The sequence below is a fragment of the Prunus persica genome, chromosome G4, assembly GCF_000346465.2.
Source record: "Prunus persica cultivar Lovell chromosome G4, Prunus_persica_NCBIv2, whole genome shotgun sequence".
NCBI classification, from domain to species: Eukaryota; Viridiplantae; Streptophyta; class Magnoliopsida; order Rosales; family Rosaceae; genus Prunus; species Prunus persica.
In genome coordinates this window covers 8060194-8078703 of record NC_034012.1, presented here as the reverse complement: position 1 = coordinate 8078703, position 18510 = coordinate 8060194, and the positions used below count along the sequence as shown (strand labels likewise).

The 18510-nt window shown below is 36.9% G+C and overlaps 2 protein-coding genes and 2 pseudogenes across 2 annotated transcripts; all 4 read right to left on the bottom strand.

The window, feature by feature from the left end:
* LOC18779794 lies at positions 550-2164 on the bottom strand (annotated as a pseudogene).
* LOC18779825 lies at positions 2715-3784 on the bottom strand (annotated as a pseudogene).
* On the bottom strand, positions 4681-6032 carry LOC109948962 (BAHD acyltransferase At5g47980-like). The gene has a single exon (XM_020562989.1). It carries the CDS (start codon positions 6015-6017, stop codon positions 4701-4703), a length of 1317 nt encoding a protein of 438 aa, XP_020418578.1. The 5' UTR covers positions 6018-6032; the 3' UTR covers positions 4681-4700.
* LOC109948432 (BAHD acyltransferase At5g47980-like) lies at positions 7479-8994 on the bottom strand. The gene has a single exon (XM_020561358.1). The coding sequence runs from the start codon at positions 8983-8985 to the stop codon at positions 7678-7680; it is 1308 nt and encodes a 435-aa protein (XP_020416947.1). The 5' UTR covers positions 8986-8994; the 3' UTR covers positions 7479-7677.

The window sequence follows — 18510 nt, the reverse complement described above, 5'->3', positions numbered from 1 at the left end:
GTATAGCCGCGCGGCTATACGTTTTTTGACAAGTGGATCCCTTTTTTAAATTTAATTAATCAAAAAAAGGGTCTTGGACCTTTGGGCTCTTTGGGTATGTGATTTAAATGAAACCCAATTAGTTAATTATTTATTTATTTATTTGAATTATTTTTAAAATTCAAGTATCATATAATGTTTTTGTCTTATTGGGTTTGTCTTTATCTGATACCTGTTAGAACATGTATCAACCACTCTATTTAAACTCAAGCTTTGAGTCTGTACAATTACATCAAATTCGCAGAGAACATTCATATAATTATTCATGTATAGGCTCAGAGATAAACACATAATAAATTTCGCCAGAAATCAAAGTCAATCAAAGCCTTACTTCTATGACTTTGATTTAGATAGTTATATCCTAGTGAAGCAAACGCCTATAGAATTACAAGCACTGAGTAAGGGTGAAATTCAGTTTCAAGGACGACATTGCAATTCTGCAAGCCTCTATCTGCAAGATCAGTCAATTTTTAATTTACTGCCATATGTAATTTCATTATTCTATTTGTTGTTTAATTAAATTATTATAATAATATTGATTGTTGTTCCTCCAACAAGTTTCACTCGAGAGAACAAATTAGATCAAAGGCAAACATTATCACCCAAAAAAAAAATGCAGAAAGCGAGCAGAATTTACTTCATGAGCAGTACGTTTGTGGGAGAGTTTGATCATGATTTGTCATGTAAAATGAAGGCAGATATTCATGTGCTTAATTCCCTTTAAGCCTTTGGTTCAGATAAACCTGGATGTTCCAAATATAACTGCACAGATAGAGGTTCGCTACTCATCGATTTAAGAGGAGTTATTAATGGAGGCTGTTGCCATTGCTGTGTGTCTGTTGGAATCCATAACTCTGCATCCTTACTTGTACTTGCCTGAGGCAGGGACCGAAAGTACACGGTTATCTCCCACCTGCAATCTTTTATAAAGGAAAAGCTTACCCACCTTGCAGCAATATCTGAAGGAAAACAGACATGAAAATCCAAACCACGTTCATGCGCTCAACAACCACCCAAGCATATGGTCAATACTCAACCAAATAAACCAAAGCATTTGATAGAAAGTAGCAATTTTAAAGCGAAAACCAAACGGAACTACAGCATTGAAAAATAATTATATCAAATAGTATTCTAAGACAAAACTACAACACTGAAGGAAAATAATCAACATAAAACTTACCCTAGGGAAGAACCCGTGTAAGGGATTCTGAGAAAGGAAGCTTGATAAAAAAAACGACCTTAGTGAGAACTCCAGGTCAGCTTCTTCCACCCTTGAGCCATAAGACTGATTCACAGTGAGCTTAAACATAAATCTTTCCACAGGGATGTTATCACTGTTAAAGAAAATAACTGCTACTCTCTCCACCAGACCCTAGTTTGTAAAATGTACGTCTGTTTTAGTGAAAATGGTACATCACCAGAATAAATACATTAAACGAATAAGAAAGACTGCATCTTTCTTAAAAAAATCAAAAAGAAAAAAGAAAAAAATAATAATCCAACCCGCCCAGCCGCCCAGACCTGCCTAGCGCCTAGGCGGCCGCCTAGGCCGAAATTTTGAACACATTAGATATGAGAAATTTTTTAAGAAACAAGAAAGAAAAAAGTAAAAGGAAATAAATGAGTAAAGGATCAACCTTTTGGATGAAAGGATAAAGTCCCGAGACAGCAGAATGGATATAATCTCTGAGTTGAGGGTGACGAGCGCTATGAACCACCAAATTCATATATTTCCTTCTTTCAAAAGCACCTTTGCCCAAAACCAACCATCAGTGAAAGCAGTTGAGAACTGGGTTTTGCTTTTTGGGTTCCCCAGATAATGAAGAAAAACAGAAGTCAAAACCACAAGTTTTTTTTCTCAGCAACCAAAACGAGAAGTGGGTTTAGAACAAACCTGGAGGGTAAATTCCTTTGAGGAGAACGATTGAAGTGATTGCCACCTCCAGGAATTCAACCAGAATCCGAGCTGTCTCACCTGCACCATTTTCAATTTTAATTATACTCATCTAATAGCCCAAAAATGAAGACGAAAACATACCGGAAGTAAGGATGTCACTGAAACCTTGGGGAGATTGATTATCTTTGCGGTCCATCTCTACAGTTTGGAAGTGCGGAAACTTGTTGTTTTGGTTTGGGAATTTGAATGGTTTCGTACCTTGGAAGTTGCAAAATGTGTTGAATAATATTAAGGCCTGTACCCCGCTATTTGGCGGGCCTGACAGAGAGCCCATGGAGAACCGCCTCCACTGTTTTTTATTTATTTGTTTAAAACAAATATTAATGGGAGGAGGGAGGCAGTCCAATTTGCTCTCTCCTGGGATACTTCGAAGAGAAATAGAAGTACAACTAAAGTTTAAATTAGTTAGTTAAATTGATGACTCCAGTATTTTCTTTTAATACAAGCGATACTTTAAATTATAAGTGATAGTTAATTGTTAGTCTAGCATAGTATAGGAGACTAGTCCGAATTATAAACCCAACTTAAGTTTATATTACGTTGTGCTCCTTCAGAAAACGAACTAAAGAAATCTATAAAAGAATAATTGTAATTTATAAGGTTAAATTTTTGAGTCTTTATGGAGAGGAGTAAAATGAGAGGTAAAAAGCTGGTTAAAGAGGGAAAGGAAAGGAATGTGAGTCAAAGTAAGATTTGTTGAGATTTGCACCAACTATTTTCAAAGTAAGATTCCCCAAGAGAAAGTACGATATATGTCATAACCGAAAACCAAACAAATTAAAATAGCTAAAGACCGAAAATATTGTAGCGCAATCTCCTCAAACTCGGATGGCGGGGTCATTTGATCCTTCAAGCCTTTCCTCTAGCGGATATCTGTAACAAGCTGTGCAGCCTGGTCAGACGACATCATCTCCCAATGATCAAGCACACATTGTGGGAAAGCCTGGCCTGAAGTCGCAGCCCTCAACTGAACGGAGAACTCGAAAGACTCAATGACAGGGAGGTAGGCCTTGATGTTGTAGAATGGGGTACCAGGCCTCTGCATTTCCTCAAACACATGCCCACGTTTCTGGTTAAGAACACAGTAGATGCCACCAAGAGCCTGCTCCGGAGCTTGGATATCGACGAGATATACTGGTTCAAGGAGCCTTGGCTTGGCAGTGAGCTGGGAAGCATAGATGACCCTCCTAGCAGTGGGAATGACCTGACCACCTCCTCTGTGGATTGCATCAGCATGAAGAACCACATCACAAACTTCAAAGCAAATACCCCTCATGTTTTCTTCCGCCGATGCACCTTCCTTTGAAGCCCACTGGAAACCAGCAACAACAGAGTCCTTAATTTCATTAAGGTACTGAACTCCCCTTACACATATTTTGGAACGAATTTTGGGATCATCTCTTGGGCCAATACGACCATCATCAATGGCCAGGAAGACCTTCCTCCAAGGGTCGAGCTTCCATATACAGACGGTTATGCTTGTTGGATGACTTGCTCATCAAAGTACGACTAGACTTCTCCAGGACAGTCTCACGGAAAGACACAACAGGGTCAGATTTTATAATCTCAGCTCCTCCCATGAAATCATCCTGTAGAATCCTTCAAACAAATCTCAAGATGGTGTTCACCAGCACCAGCAATAATGTGCTCTCCAGATTCCTCAATGGAACAGACAACCATAGGATCAGACTTGGCCAGACGTTTGAAATCTTCAAAAAGTTTGGAAAGGTCAGAAGCGACCTTGCATTGAACAGCAACACGCACAACAGGTGAAATAGAGAACTTCATAGCACGAATGGGGTAGCATAGCCGCGCGGCTTTACAACAGCATTTTTTTTAAATAGTATAGCCGCACGGCTATACTCATTCTGACAGGTGCGTTCCTTTTATTGGGATTTTTTAAATAGTATAGCCGCTCGGCTGTACTACTTTTTTTTAAAACAAAATAGTACAGCCGAGCGGCTATACTCGTTTTCGCACGTGGGCACCAACCGCTAGGCTGGGGTTTTTTATTATTTATAAATAGTATAGCCGCGCGGCCATACGTGGTTTTTTTTATAAAAATAGTATAGCCGCCCGGCTATACTATTTATACTATTTATTGTTTTTTTTATTTTTAAATAGTATAGACGCACGGTTTTATTGGTTTTTTTTTTAATAAATAGTATAGCCGAGCGGCGATACTCTATATATATTAGGATCCTTTTTTTATTTTTTTATATTTTTTTCCTGATTTTCTTGTATCGATAAGATTAGTTTAGATCATTATCCATTACTATTAGGCCATTACCTCAGTCTCTATTGTCCCCTTTTGATTTTTTTACTTTCCCAGAGTTATTACGTGTATGAAGAATTTAGCATTTTTGACGTTTAATACTTGTATTATACACGTATGTATGTATTTTTCAATAATACATCCGTTTTCTGTACATGTCTTAAAGACTCGGTAAAATACATGTTTTTTAAAAAGCAAACATACAATACTCATATTGTACACGTACGTACGTATTTTCATGTTTAATACATGTGTTTTTAAAAATAATTTCAATAATACATACAAAATTCACGTATTATAGATGGATACCGGCCGGTTTAAGAATTGGTGGGATACAAAGTGTGGATTGTGTACGATTAACAATGATTTGTTTATTAATCATATACGATTAAACATAGACCGTTGAGATATTCAAGTAAGAAAGACTAACTAAATCACAGTCGGGTTCAGGGTTGCATATGCAAGCAACTCCTTACTACTTTCAATCATGGCCATGTCGTCTTTCTTCAAAGTCAATGACGCTTCGATGCCCACGCCGTCACTCATATCCATCAATGCGACCATGTTCTTGATTTCGATGCTACGGATGCTCACCCATGATGGCTTTCCCCAACCAAAATTGGTTTCGTAGAAGGGAAACCGACACCAACTGGTACACATATAGGTTTCGACATCATCCCTTGCCAGGTTACCAGACTCTTTGATGGTTTGCAATACAACATCACCACTAACCCCATTGGGATACTTTTTTCTATATTCCTCAAGGCTTTTTCTGAGTTTAGCAACCAAACTTTTGAAGTCAAATTCACTCTCTAAGGCCATTGCCGTGAAGCACCACACAAAATTCCCAAATATATTTTCTGCGAAGGCATGCCCTGATGATCTTTTCCTCATGTCCATTGCTTGACAACACACTGATGGCTTTTTAAAACCCAAATTCGATCTTGACGCTTCCATTGCGCATTTCCAAATGAGTGCTGACACTGCTTCAACTCGTGTAGGATTTGGCACTGTGGCACTGGCCGCTTTGGCCTTGAGAGCAGCAATATTTGAGGCATCAAACACAAACCTCCGTGTTATACATTTCTCTTTAGGAAAATGCACGGTGGGTTGGGTTGAGTTGAAGAAATCTTGGGGTGGGAATAGAGAAGCTGTAACACCAAATTCTGCAGGAAGCACGACATGATCGGTAGTGCTGGTTGTGCCAAGGGCAATTTGAGCCCAGCTTTTGATGAATGTGCTGAATGTTGAGGCATCAGCGACCTTATGTGAAATGCTGACCCCAATTTCCAATCCACCACATTCAAAGAAGTTGGCCTGAGCTAGTAGAAGATAGCCTGCTTCTGCTTGTTTGGCTCCTATAGCAGTTGGAAGCAATTGATTTAGGTTCGAAAATTCAGGTTTGTCCAAAATCTTTGATATGGGACAGTTGACTTGCGTTTCAAGAAAGGCAGCTCCATGATCATTGCAGCTGATGGAAACATTATATTCGAATTTTCCTGCAAAGGGGTAGAATCGAGTGAGGGCTTCAGATAATGATTTCTTTAGAAGCTTGGATTTTTCAGAATGATCAAAATTATCAATCTCATCACTACTGCTGGGATAGAAGAGAATTAGTGGGATATGAATATCAGGTTGAAACTGATCAAAACCAGAGAGGCCCAAACTTCTAAGGTGGTGAGGAGTTGGAGATGATGGCTTAACTGTGTGCTTGTGAATTACTTCAACCTTGATCTCTGAAGCCATCTCTTGTTCCGGGCTTGAGTTTCATAAGAACTTAAGACCCTCCATATAAAGAGGCAGAGTCAGCAGAACACCCCAATGGCAGCTCATCTGCAAAAAGTAAGCTTCATCGTTTTGTATGTCTCATTTGAACATAGGATCAATCTGTAAGTTTTTTTTTGGATTATCTAAAGGCACATTAAGTGTTTTGGCCTTCAAGGGCCGGCCTTGACATATGCATGAAGACAACAGCTAAAGATAAACTATCATTTTCCCATTTCTCTTTTTATTTTTTAAATTCTTCTGGAAAGAAAAACAAGCTATATCAATTTATTTTTATCAACACAAATCATCAAATAAAGTCCAAAGTGGGCCTAGAATGAAAACAAATGAAACAGTTGAGCCTGAGTCGAGGCCGGAGTCAGAGTTGAAATCGGGATCAGGGTCTGAATCAGAGCCAAATTCGGAGTTGGGGTCATCATCGGAGTGGGGGTCGGGGTCGTCTTCGGAGTTGGGGTCGGGGTCGAGGTCGTTTTCGGAGTCGGGGTCGGGGTTGTCGTCGTCATAGTCGGGGGTCGGGGTCGTTGGGTCGAGGTCGTCAAAAGAGGATCTTGATTCTGGATCGGGTTCGGGGTCAAAGTCTGCATCTGTAGGGGCGGAGCCATCTGGGCACTCAACCCAACGATGGTTGGTTGAGAATGAGAGAAGGAGTCGGTGGTGCTACCTCTATGAGGGTTGAAAAAATCATCAACCCTCATAGCGGCGGCGGGGTTTTGAAACTAGAGTCAGCAATTCCAAGATCGCCACTCTGATACCATGCTAAAATATGAAAACTATGAGAGAATATTTGTTTGTGGGAATTTTCGTTGTATTATAATACAACGAAACCTGAATGGGAAGTAAATAATAAATTCCTAAATCTATTTACAGTAGGAAATCAGAAATTAAAGTAAATCAATTACAATTATAATAGGAATTCTTGGTGTGTAAGGAAAGTAAGTCAATATCCACAAGTCACGCCAACAACAGTGGCACATGAGTTGGTGTCCAAAAGTTCGCGTAATCATCATAATTCATCTATTTCTCTATATCCAATGAATCGATACTATATACTAGCTAGAGTAGCACTTATGCATGCAAACATTATAAACTCAAGCAGAATCTTGTAATAATGGGAGACCATGATTTTTTTTAACAAACTTGAGACTACCAGCGACAATATGAAGGAGGCAAACTCGTTTGTGGAAATAGGATTTTTTTTTTTTTTTTCCCATTTGGTAGACTGCCAATATATGGAGGAGGGAGATTCAAACTGTGTAAGCCCGGATCAAAAGGTGGACTTATCCCACCAAGTCATCAGAAAGAGTGTTTTGCTCTGTGTACCAAATGGGAAATCCTGCAATACCAAACTTCTATGCATTAACACTTTGCAACTATATCACCAAGCTCTAAAGGGGAAAGGGGAGCAGAACACAAATACTCTTTACAAATTACTTGTTCACATTCATTTCAATACTCAAATTTTATATCCGAAGCACTATGAGTAATATATGTAACTGCAAGTGTTTAAATGAGAAAGCTCAAGTTTATTTTTAATTTGATTGCTTACAAGAAATGAAAGGCTACAACACAACAACCCAAGGAAACTAAATTATATTGCAGGAATATCTTTTGCTACTAATAATTAAATGACAGTTGGATTTAGAGAAGCGTATGCAAGCAGCTCCTCATTGCTTTCAATTATGGTCATGTCTTCTTCTTTCAATGTCACCGACGCTTCTATGCCTTCCCCATCGCTCAAATCCATCAACATAATTGTATTCTTGAACGTACTACGAGTACTCACCCATGACGGCTTTCCCCATCCAAATTCGGTTTCGTACAAGGGAAGCCTACACCAGCTGCTGCAAGTATTGGTTTCTAAATCATCCCTTTCCGCGAGGTTGCCAGACCCTTTAATGGTTTGAAATATATCCTCACCAGTAACACCATTCGGATACTTTTCCTTGTATTGCTCAATGCCTTTCCTGAGTTTAACAACCAAGCTTTCAAATTTTACCTCACTTTCCATTGCCATTGCTGCAAACCCCCACACAAAATTCCCCAATATGTTTTGTGCCAAGCCCTGCAGCGATCTCTTGCGCATATTCACAACCGGACACCACAAAGATGGCTTTATAACACCCAACTTTGATCCGGATGCTTGTATTATGCATTTCCAAATGAGCGCAGACACTACTTCAACCCGTGTGGGGTTTGGCACTGTGGTGGCAGCTTTGGACTTGAGAGCAGCAATCTTTGAGGCATCAAATACAAATCTCTTTGTTATACAGTTTTTGTTAGAAAGTATTATTGAAAACTGGGGTGAGCTGAAGAAATCCATGGGAGGGAAAAGAGAAGCTGCAACACCAAATTCTACATGATCAGTAGTACTTGCCGAGCCAAGTGCAATTGCAGCCCATCTTTTGATGAATGCGCTGAGGGTAGAGGCATCGGCGACCTTATGTAGAATGCTGACTCCAATTGCCAATCCACCACATTCAAACAAGCTGGCCTGAACTAGTAGAATATAGCCTGCTTCGGCTTGTTTGGATTCTATAGCAGTTGGAAGAAATTGATTTAGGACCTGAAAATCGGGTTTCTCCAAAATCTTCGATATGGGACAGTTGACTTGCGCGTCCAGAAATAAAGCCCCGTGGTCATTGCAGGTGATCGAGGCATTATATACGAATTCCCCTGCAAAGGGGTAAAAGTGAGTGAGGGCTTCAGATAATGATCTCTTTAGAAGCTTGGATTTTTCAGCAAACAAAGATTTGTGATCAATGTTGCCCTCATCACTAGTACTGGGATAGAAGAGAAGTAGTGGGATATAAATTTCTGATTGAAACTGATCAAAAACAGAGAGGTTGATTTTTTTAAGGTGGTGAGGAGTTGGAGAGGATGGTTCAATTGTTTCCTTGTGAATGACTTCAACCTTGATCTCTGAAACCATCTTTTGCTCCACAGTCTAAACTTGAGTTTCCCCTCCATTTAAAAAGACTCAGATTCATCATGCAATGGAAGTCAACTTAATACACAATTATCATTTTAAGTTGAAATTGTAAAATTACCTAATTTCCTCTTGGAAAAAGCAACTATAGAATCTAATATAATAACAATAATTAGACAATAAAAAATTCACAAATTGAGTGTTATCTCACTCTTTTTTAGTTCTAATCCCTTCATACTACAAATAGGTGAAATTGTAATTTCTGTCATTTCTTAAATTCCGCATATATGACATCCAAACGCTGAAATTTGCAACTAACGGAATTTTTAAATGATATAATTGAAAATTCCGTCATTTACAATTTCCACGGAAATTATAATTACTTCATCCAAACACACTAGGGACTGCTACCTATATAGCACAGCCGCCTAATTGCTACAGAAATTAACTCAAATGTCCAGTTGACTTAATTGTATCCCAGTACAATAGGACAATCAACTAAAAAATTCCACAAAAGTAGGTAGTTCTTCAATGTAGAATGCTGGCCTTTTCCAACGCAGTTCTTCAATGTAGAATGCTGCCCTCTCTCAAGAGATTTTCGGTAGTGATTAGCCATAATAGCCAAGCAACTGCTAGGGACTGCTACCTATATAGCACAGCCGCCTAATTGCCCCAGAACTTAACTCAACTGTCCAGTTGTCTTAATTGTATCCCAGTACAATTGGATAATAAACTACAAAATTCCACAAAAGTAGGTAGGCAGGGCATGCCGCAGTCTAATATTCATGACATTATTTTCCACACTTGGCAGAATCTACTATCAAGATATGGCCACAGATAGAGGTGTCAAACGGGCCGTCCAGGCCGGCCCATTTCATTTAAACTTGTGCTTTTAACGTTTTCCTGTCAGGCCGGGCCAGTCCATTTAATTTATCGGGCCGTGCCGTGCCGGCCAATTTAGTAAAATCATTGATCTCGGCCTTGCCCAAAGCCCATGTCCATATTGAAACGAGCAGGGCCTGGCTCGTGCTCGTGCCATGCTCGTGCTTGTGCTCGTGCCATACTCGGGCCCAAGAACCAATCTATTTAATTTGAATTTTTTTCACTTGATTTTTTTTTCCACTAGATAATTCAAATTATAAACATTAAAATATAATTAGAGACAAGAAATGATGAACTATTTGAAAACATTAATCAATCAAATATCCAAACAATATGAAATGGGGGAGGGCAAAAAGTGTCCAACTCCACAAAGTCCACTTCAAATTTTCATCTTTAAACAACTTATTATTTTATATGTGAAAAAATGTCTTGCTTTGATTATAAGATAAGCGTATATGTCATATGTATTGATTAGATATCAAGTCCAATGTTGTTTAATTAATTTGTAGTTGATATGTTTAATTAATTAAGGACCCAAGTAATTTCTCTAAAATGAAAGACATCAAATATATATTTATGATTAAAAAAATATATATAAACAATGACATTAGATGTCAAATTATTGCATTTTGACTTTTGAGAAAGAAAAAAATGTTTAAGTGGGCCATGCTTGGGCTCGTGCTTGGGCTCGTGCCGTGCTTGAAGCATGCTCGGGCCAAGCCCGGCCCGGTCCATTGGACCTCATTTTTTGAAAGTTGGATCCATTTGTATTTTTTGAATTATATAAAGAGACTTTTGATCTTAAAAATATATATTCTAATCTCCTTGGGTGACAATTATTATATTGCCACCGACAATTATCATTTTAAGTTGAAATTGTAAAATTACCTAATTTCCTCTTGTGAAAAGCAACTACATAATACTAATATAATAACAATAATTAGTGTTCACCCGTTTTAGATTTGTTCATGTGATGGTATGGTAAAGTTCTCCATTGTCTTGAAAACCATTAACTGGTCAACAAGTCAACTTTCTTTAGTGTGCGAGCGTGCCACTGCTAGCAATGAAAAATCCTAGCAGACTTCTTAAAAATAGATAACTTGCGCCCCAAGTTACTGATTTCTAAACAAACGATTGTGAATTTGGGTGAGGAATATCTCTAAAGTAAGTTCTTTTCTTGCCTCAGACTGGTGAGGACTTCACAATTTTTCACAGTACAAAACTGGTAGTTCTGGCCCGAATAAATGATAAGAAAATGAACTTTTTTAGGCAGAACTGCCCTTTACAAAACTCAGAAAGGAAGACCAACTCTAAAAAGATAAAAAGAGCTTTTGGACTTTATTTTCTGCCTGGATAAATGCTTATGATCCGGGCTGGACTGGGTATGTCTGTGCTGAACTGGACTATCAACACCTTTGACTGTCAAGTTTCTGCTGTAAATCGATACCAACATTAGAGTTTGGCAAAGCTTTAATATATTTCAAGCCCTAGAAGGCTTTTTGAACGGGCAGAATTAGAACCTCTTCAGTCTGGAAGGGGTAGAAGTGGCTGGATTTGATGATTATTGAGCTGGAACTGTACTGTAGTACCTGTTCTGCTTGATCAGGGCTCTCCATAAATTTGTTGAGGTTTTCGTATTTGTAAAACCCGAACTCTGCTTGATTTGGCTTATGCTGAACCAAATTTGTAACGAGAGAAATCTCGCTTTGAATGACTATTTCTCTGAAACTGAACTGAAATTAGAGATTCTGGACTGTAGCTGACTTGTTTCTTGTGGCGCAATGAGCTGTTGGTTGTTTCAATGTTTTAAAGGTTTTTGGGATCAAATGATCATTTTGAGTTTTTGTTTTTGATTGAGTTTTTGGCTGTCTTTTGATCTGTTCACCTCCTCTCATATTTATAGGAAATGCTGGAGTGGAATTTTTAATCTTTAAAATGGGTGACAGATTTTCTAAAAAACAAGATCTTCTTATTTTATTTTTAAATGTCAAAGAAAAAAGGGGAAGTTATCTATTATGGCAAATAAACCATCATCAGTCAGTTCTAAGGCAATCACTTCCCTACTCTCTTTTTTTGAAAGAAAACCAACTCTTCTTTATTCCCCGTTGTTCTTTATAGAGAGAAAGAACACAATCTACCATGACGGTCAGTTTGCTTTTCCTGTTTGAACAACTCCCTTGCTCCCTATTTATCTCTTGAAATCGTAGTTTGCTTATCTCTTGGAAAGGCCACCTACTTTGGTGCATAGTTTCTTTATATATATAAACAAAGGAATTTTGATCTTCTTCCTTTGGCTACAAAAATGGAGAAGTCCTCCTGTAAGACCTGCCTTCATTAACTCTCTGTTAGCTCCTTTGTGATAGTTGTAAATTTTGACCTTTCAAAGCCAGGTAGTCACGTGGGGTTGTTTAGAAAAGATCTTCTGATTTTGTCAATCTTCTGAGGTAGAGATTAATTGGTAAAAAGGCTGGGCTAGTCTCTTTTCTTAGTGGATAAAAAGCCCCAAATGTTTTGTCTCATGGCCCTTTTTTGAAAAAGAAATGGGCTGGGTGTGTTGGAAATTGGCCCAATATTAAGAAAGATTCTGGTGGTTGCCCAAAATTTCACATGGGGTTTTTTAGATTTTGGGCTCTCAATTCCAATTGAACGAAAGCCCAAATTGTTTGGATACTGAGATTGCTTTGTCTTTCCTAGGCCTCCAGTGCTGGGCTGGGCGTGCAGATTTTTGGCCTAAACAATTAGACAATAAAAATTCACAAATGTAGTGTTATCTCACTCTTTTTTAGTTCCAATCCTATCATACTAGGTCGTATTATGTTTTTGGCCCCTATAGTTTGGGCAAAGTTCCACTTTAGTCTTATAGCTTACTAGTTGCAATCCAATTTGCCTGCTGAATTGAAAGTTTTAGATTTTTTGGGCATGAGTAATTCTCTCAAGATCAAACTAATTTGTTTTTGTATTTGGTCACTGGAGATGTTGTACTCATATTTGGCTTTGTGGTTACTCTATACTTTTTATTGTGTTATCAATAAAATTACTATCGCTTTTAATCAAAAAATAGCACGTGTGGGACACATATGAGAGTAAAGACAATAATCACAATTAATTATTATAATGGATGCAATCTGAGCCATTGAATGTGCTTTAATCTAACAACTAAAATGTGTATGATAATGCATGTTAAAAATGCGTGTCCCCCGATCCTCACCCTATATATATATTACCAGTCCCGATCTCTTGGACCACAGGAGTCTAAGAGATTTGTGGTCACTCACCGTTGGATGTAAATTCAACGGTTCACTCAATCTTAAACTCCTTTTAAGAAACTTTTTTGAACCATTAGATTAATATCCAATGGTGAGTGACCACAATCTCTTAGACTCCTATGGTCCAAGAGATCAGGACTGTATATATTACTTCTAATTAAATGACAGTAATTCAGAGAAGCATTGCAAGAAGCTCCTCATTGCTTTTAATTATTGCCATATGTCTTCTTCTTTCAAAGTCATGGACGCTGCCTTCAAAAAAAATACAAATAATAAAAATAATAAAAAAAAAGTCACGGACGATTCTACGCCATCCCCATCTCTCAAATCCATGAACAGAACGAGTCTACGAATACTCACCCATGATGTGGCTTCCCAAATCCACATTCGGTTCATCCCTTTCCATGATGTTACTAGACTCTTTAGCGGTTTGAAGTACATCCTCACCAGTAACACCATTCGGACTTTCCTTATATTCCTCAATGCCTTGCTGTTGATTTTTTGGCCAAATTGGTACCCATAATGTGGTGGGCTTTAAGCGGGTCATGTGAGCCCATGTTATGGGCTAGGTTTTCAGCCACAATTTGGTGGCTTATTAAACACGCCACTTTACTAGCTATATATACTAGAGGTGGAGTAATTTTTGTATGTTTTGGGCAGTGAACAAAATATCGATAATGTCGCCGAAATATTGGCGAAATTATCGTTTTTTAGGGGCTGCGATATTTTAGTATGTTTTCATTTATTTATCGATAATTTCCTCGATAATTTCGCGATAATTTCGATACCGATATTTTCGTTCAAATAGCAGCTGCAAATGGTCAACATATCGCGATATTATCGATAATATCGCGATATGAACTTTCAAAAATAAAATAATTCGCTTGAACGTCGCGTCCCGCTTCCAACTTCTAAGCCTCTTAGCCACCACGCTAGCCATCACTTTGTGATTAGTATCTATCGAATCTGGTATTTATAACTCTTCCAAGTTGTTTCTCAAAATATAAAATAATTACTTATTATTCTATATTGTTGATCAAATATTTAATTACTTAATATAATTTATTTCCTTCCTATTTAATCTATTTAATGTTATTGCTTATTTTATTATTCATTATAAGTACTTACATTACTAAATTCTCCTTCAAATTGTTGCTTAATTACTTAAATCTCTATAATCATTTTCTTTATTTCCTATTTAATTCTTCTTTGGATAACTTTATTTATGTTCTTAGTTAATTTTCAATCTTCACTATTATTTTTAAGCATGATAAAGTGCTTAATTTTCATGACAAATCAAGTTGGTTTACATCTTTAATTATTTTTCAATTTTTGATAAATTATAAATATAAGAACGTGTACCATGTCATGATGTCTAGTGAATAACCTGAAATAAAGTTACTCGTGCATCTTACTATGCAACTTATAAAGTGTAAAATATTGTAGTAAAAATGATAAATAAATTACTAGAGGGTGTTTAATTTTCTTTCATTAATTACTCTAGATTTTCTAAGTCATAGAGTTTGTCAGCTCGCAATATAATCAACTTAAATCACTCAAACATGCTATGCTATGCGTTTCCTTCCAATCTTTTGTTTTAAAATAATAGATGATTGACTAAATAAACTTTTTAAAAAGTTTCATTAAAAATTTTCATGTATTTATCACAATTTCCGTGGTTTTTATCCAATTTTTATCGATATCGATATTTTTCCGATATTTCCATCGATATTTCCGTGTTTTTGAACCACCGATATTTCCGAAACCCTCGATATTTAAGACCTTGGTTTTGGGTACACTAGCTGTCTGGTGCACCATCCAATACAAATGAGACATGTGGAAATATACTCCAATAAACATAGAATATAAAAATAAAATATTTCCAAATGAGTGCTGACTCTGCTTCAACGCGAGTTGGTTTGTCATCGTGGCACTGGCAGCTTTCTAATTGAGAGCAGTAATCTTTGAGGCGTCAAACAAAAATCTTGGGGTGGGAAAAGAGAAGATGCACCACCAATTTCTACATGATCACTAGTACTTGCTGAGCCAAGTACAATTGCAGCCCAGCTTCTGATGAATGTACCGAGGGTAGAGGCATCGGCGACCTTATTTAGAAGTGTCTGATAGTGTGGATCCTATATCAGTTGGAAGCAATTGTTCTAGCAACCCAACATCTGGTTTGTCCAAAATCTTTGATACTTGGGCTTCAAGAAACGCAGCCCCATCATCATTGCAGGTGATCGAAACATTATATACGAATTCCAATGCAAAGAGGTAGAATGAATGAGGGCTTCAGATAATGATTTATTTAGAAGCTAGGAATTTTTCAGCAAACAAAAAATGGGTGATCAATATTGACCTCATCACTAGTACTGGGATAGAAGAGAATTAGTGGGACATAAATTTTAGGTTGAAACATATAAAACACTACAAAAAAAAATTGGCAACAATTACGATTATTTAGTGACATTTGGTGACTGTTGTGGGGATGACCAAAAAAAGTAAAAAATGTGACTAAATGCCTTTTTAGTCACCAAAAAAGTCGAAAAAGGTGATTAATGCCTTTTGTCAAGGCCACAATTGTCACTAAGTAATGGTGACTGTTGCCACTTTTTTAACTAGTGAAAAAACATAATTTCTAAGGTGGTGAGGAGTAGGAGAGGATGGTTGGATTGTTTTTTTTTTTTGTTTTTTGTTTTTTTGTTTTTTTTTTTGTGAATCACTTCAACCTTGATTTCTGAAACCATCTCTTCCTCAACAGTCCAAACTTGAGTTTCATAAAAAAGACCCTCCCTATTAGAATGTTGATTTTGTTGGAAAATTTAATAGTAACTAATATTGATTTTCCTATTTGAATGGAAATTAATAAAATTCATTGAGTTAAAGACATCTTCACATGGGGAGTGACAACTCTTCAAACCAAGGGATGCATTGTTTGGGGTGACAACTCTTCAGACCAAGGAATACATTGTTTGCCTTTTCAGATTGAGATACCTTTTTAGAAAGGGTATTTCATCATCTATAAATAGAGCAATCCTCCTACAGTTTTATTAATTCAATTAATTCTCTAGATACATACTTTCATATATAGAGAGCATTAGAGTTTGCATAAAGAGAGTTTCCTGCATAATTTTGGTTCAAAGTTCCTTGTGAATTGCAGTGCTTCTTTCATAAGGAGGGGAGTCGTTGTATCTTGGGAGGCGAACACTAGTGAACCATAAGCACCAGTGTGGGCGTAATTCGTCTTAAGATCAGAGTGTCCAACACTTGCCTCGACTCAATTAAGGTTCTTTTAATTACACACTACTGTTGTACAAATTTGTTTTGTTTGTAGTGTTTATTTGTTTATTTTATAGCAATTTAGCACTATTATTTCCTACAATCTTAAGACGAATTATTTGTGTTAATTGCTATATACATTAATCTGTTTTGTGCATTTAATTGTTAACGCTGCCAAAGGTTTGATTTTGGTACAAACAGCAAAACATCTTTTTATTAGTTGTTTATTCTATTGAATTGGTTTCCTGTTAGTTTCCTTTGTTTTATACAATTCGAGTTAACCAAAGCTAAGTTATATTAATCGGGACCATTAAATAAAGATTGCCACAAACACTGATTGCCTTCTGTTTCTATTGTTAGACAAAGTCTAAATATACAGCATCGTTTTTATTTATTTATTTGGAATCTATTTTCTGTTAGGCATCATTTTTTATTATTCTGTTTATAAATTCTGATTATATTTATCTACATACATTAAATTCACTGTATCTGTGAAATATAGCATTCTGTATTACTGTTATCTTGAATAAATTGCATATTGCGTTTGCTATACTTCTTATCGGTATTGTATTATTAATTTCTGTGTGTTTTGTTGTAACACACTATTGTGATTCATTATTTATCAATTAAGACTACCAAATATTTGTTTATTGACATCAAGATACGCAATTGATATATTGGATTGCATATAGAAAGATTGCAAATATTTGGTTTTTGCAAATTTTCCTAAAGAGGGAAAACATGTCAGTATATTATCTATATTTGACAAACACAATTGACGAATACTTCCAAGAAGAGAAGTAGTGTTGAAATGACCAAAAACATGTATTTAACTGTCTTACAAAGACAACAACTGAAATGTGGGGATAAAGCCCTATTTTGTAGAATTAAGTTTCTAATTATGAGGCTTCAAACTACAATGGTCTGTATGAAAGGGAAAATTTCCATTAAAAGGAAATGATCAGTAAAGTGGCTTCAAAATTTCCTAAAGGATATTCATATGTGTAACAAAATTACACAAATGTTGAGAATCCGAAAATGTGGGGGTCTATTGCAAAATTGCACTAGACGTAATATGCAAAGTTTAAGGTATGAAATTTCATTGGTAGTTTAATAGCAACCACAATTATAAGAGAATTGTGGGGGTGGCTTAACTATCTTTGTAATCTCATATTTGTGTAAGAATGGAAAAGTACTTTGCTCTTTAAAAGAGAAGAATAATGTTTATTTTAAGGTATAAAAAGGTTGAAGACCCTACAAATACCTTAATTGTGGGGGAAGTCCACCGAAGAGTTGGCAAATTACTTAGTAATTCCCAACAAAACACATGGAGGAATTTTTTGAAAACAACTACTCTCGAATGAATATAATTTCATAAGATGGAATGTGCACACCATCAGTTCATAGTCAACCTAGTGGATCCAATATTTAAAGGTCAGGTTAGAGAGTTAGTTGATCATCGAAGGGAATGGGAGTATAAGCCTAAATATTTAAAGTCTCCATAGTGGATACCCAACCTAGCTGACTGGAGATCCCAAGATCTAGGTTCAAAAGGGACAACCAAATTATGGATGACTAAGTAGTAGCACTGCTGAGATTACATCTCCTACCCATATCCTATGATAAAACAGTGCTGCCTGTAGCGTGCTTTAGGGTAATCTTTGATTTTAATGATTCCTATAGCTTGGAAATCCGAGTGGGGTAGTGCATGATACTCTTAATAGGAAGTCACCTATGTGAGTGTGAAATGAGGCCGTTTCTATGAGAATTTTTTAAGGCTTGAATTCTCTAAAGCTCTCATGAATACCGGAATTGCTCAGGGCCAAAACGAGCACAACCGATCGAACCAAATATGTTTAGGAGGATATTGTGTGAGTGCTATTGTCTGGGTTTACACAAACGGCTGAACAGTTCAAGACATCACGTTCACTGATTAGCCAAGTAAATCCGATAGTATTCCACTATGGAAGGTTCAAGGCCAAAAGCTACCTATCCGGATGCAGTATTCTTCTAATAGGGACTCTCTCTAGTGTCTTCATTTTTTGTTTGCATGTTGTTGAGTCAATTTCCATTCATGTGGGGGATTGTTGGAAAATTTAAT

Excerpts from the sequence above, each read along its gene's own strand:
- LOC109948962 (XM_020562989.1), bottom strand. The coding sequence starts at position 6,017 with ATGGCTTCAGAGATCAAGGTTGAAGTAATTCACAAGCACACAGTTAAG.
- LOC109948432 (XM_020561358.1), bottom strand. The coding sequence starts at position 8,985 with ATGGTTTCAGAGATCAAGGTTGAAGTCATTCACAAGGAAACAATTGAA.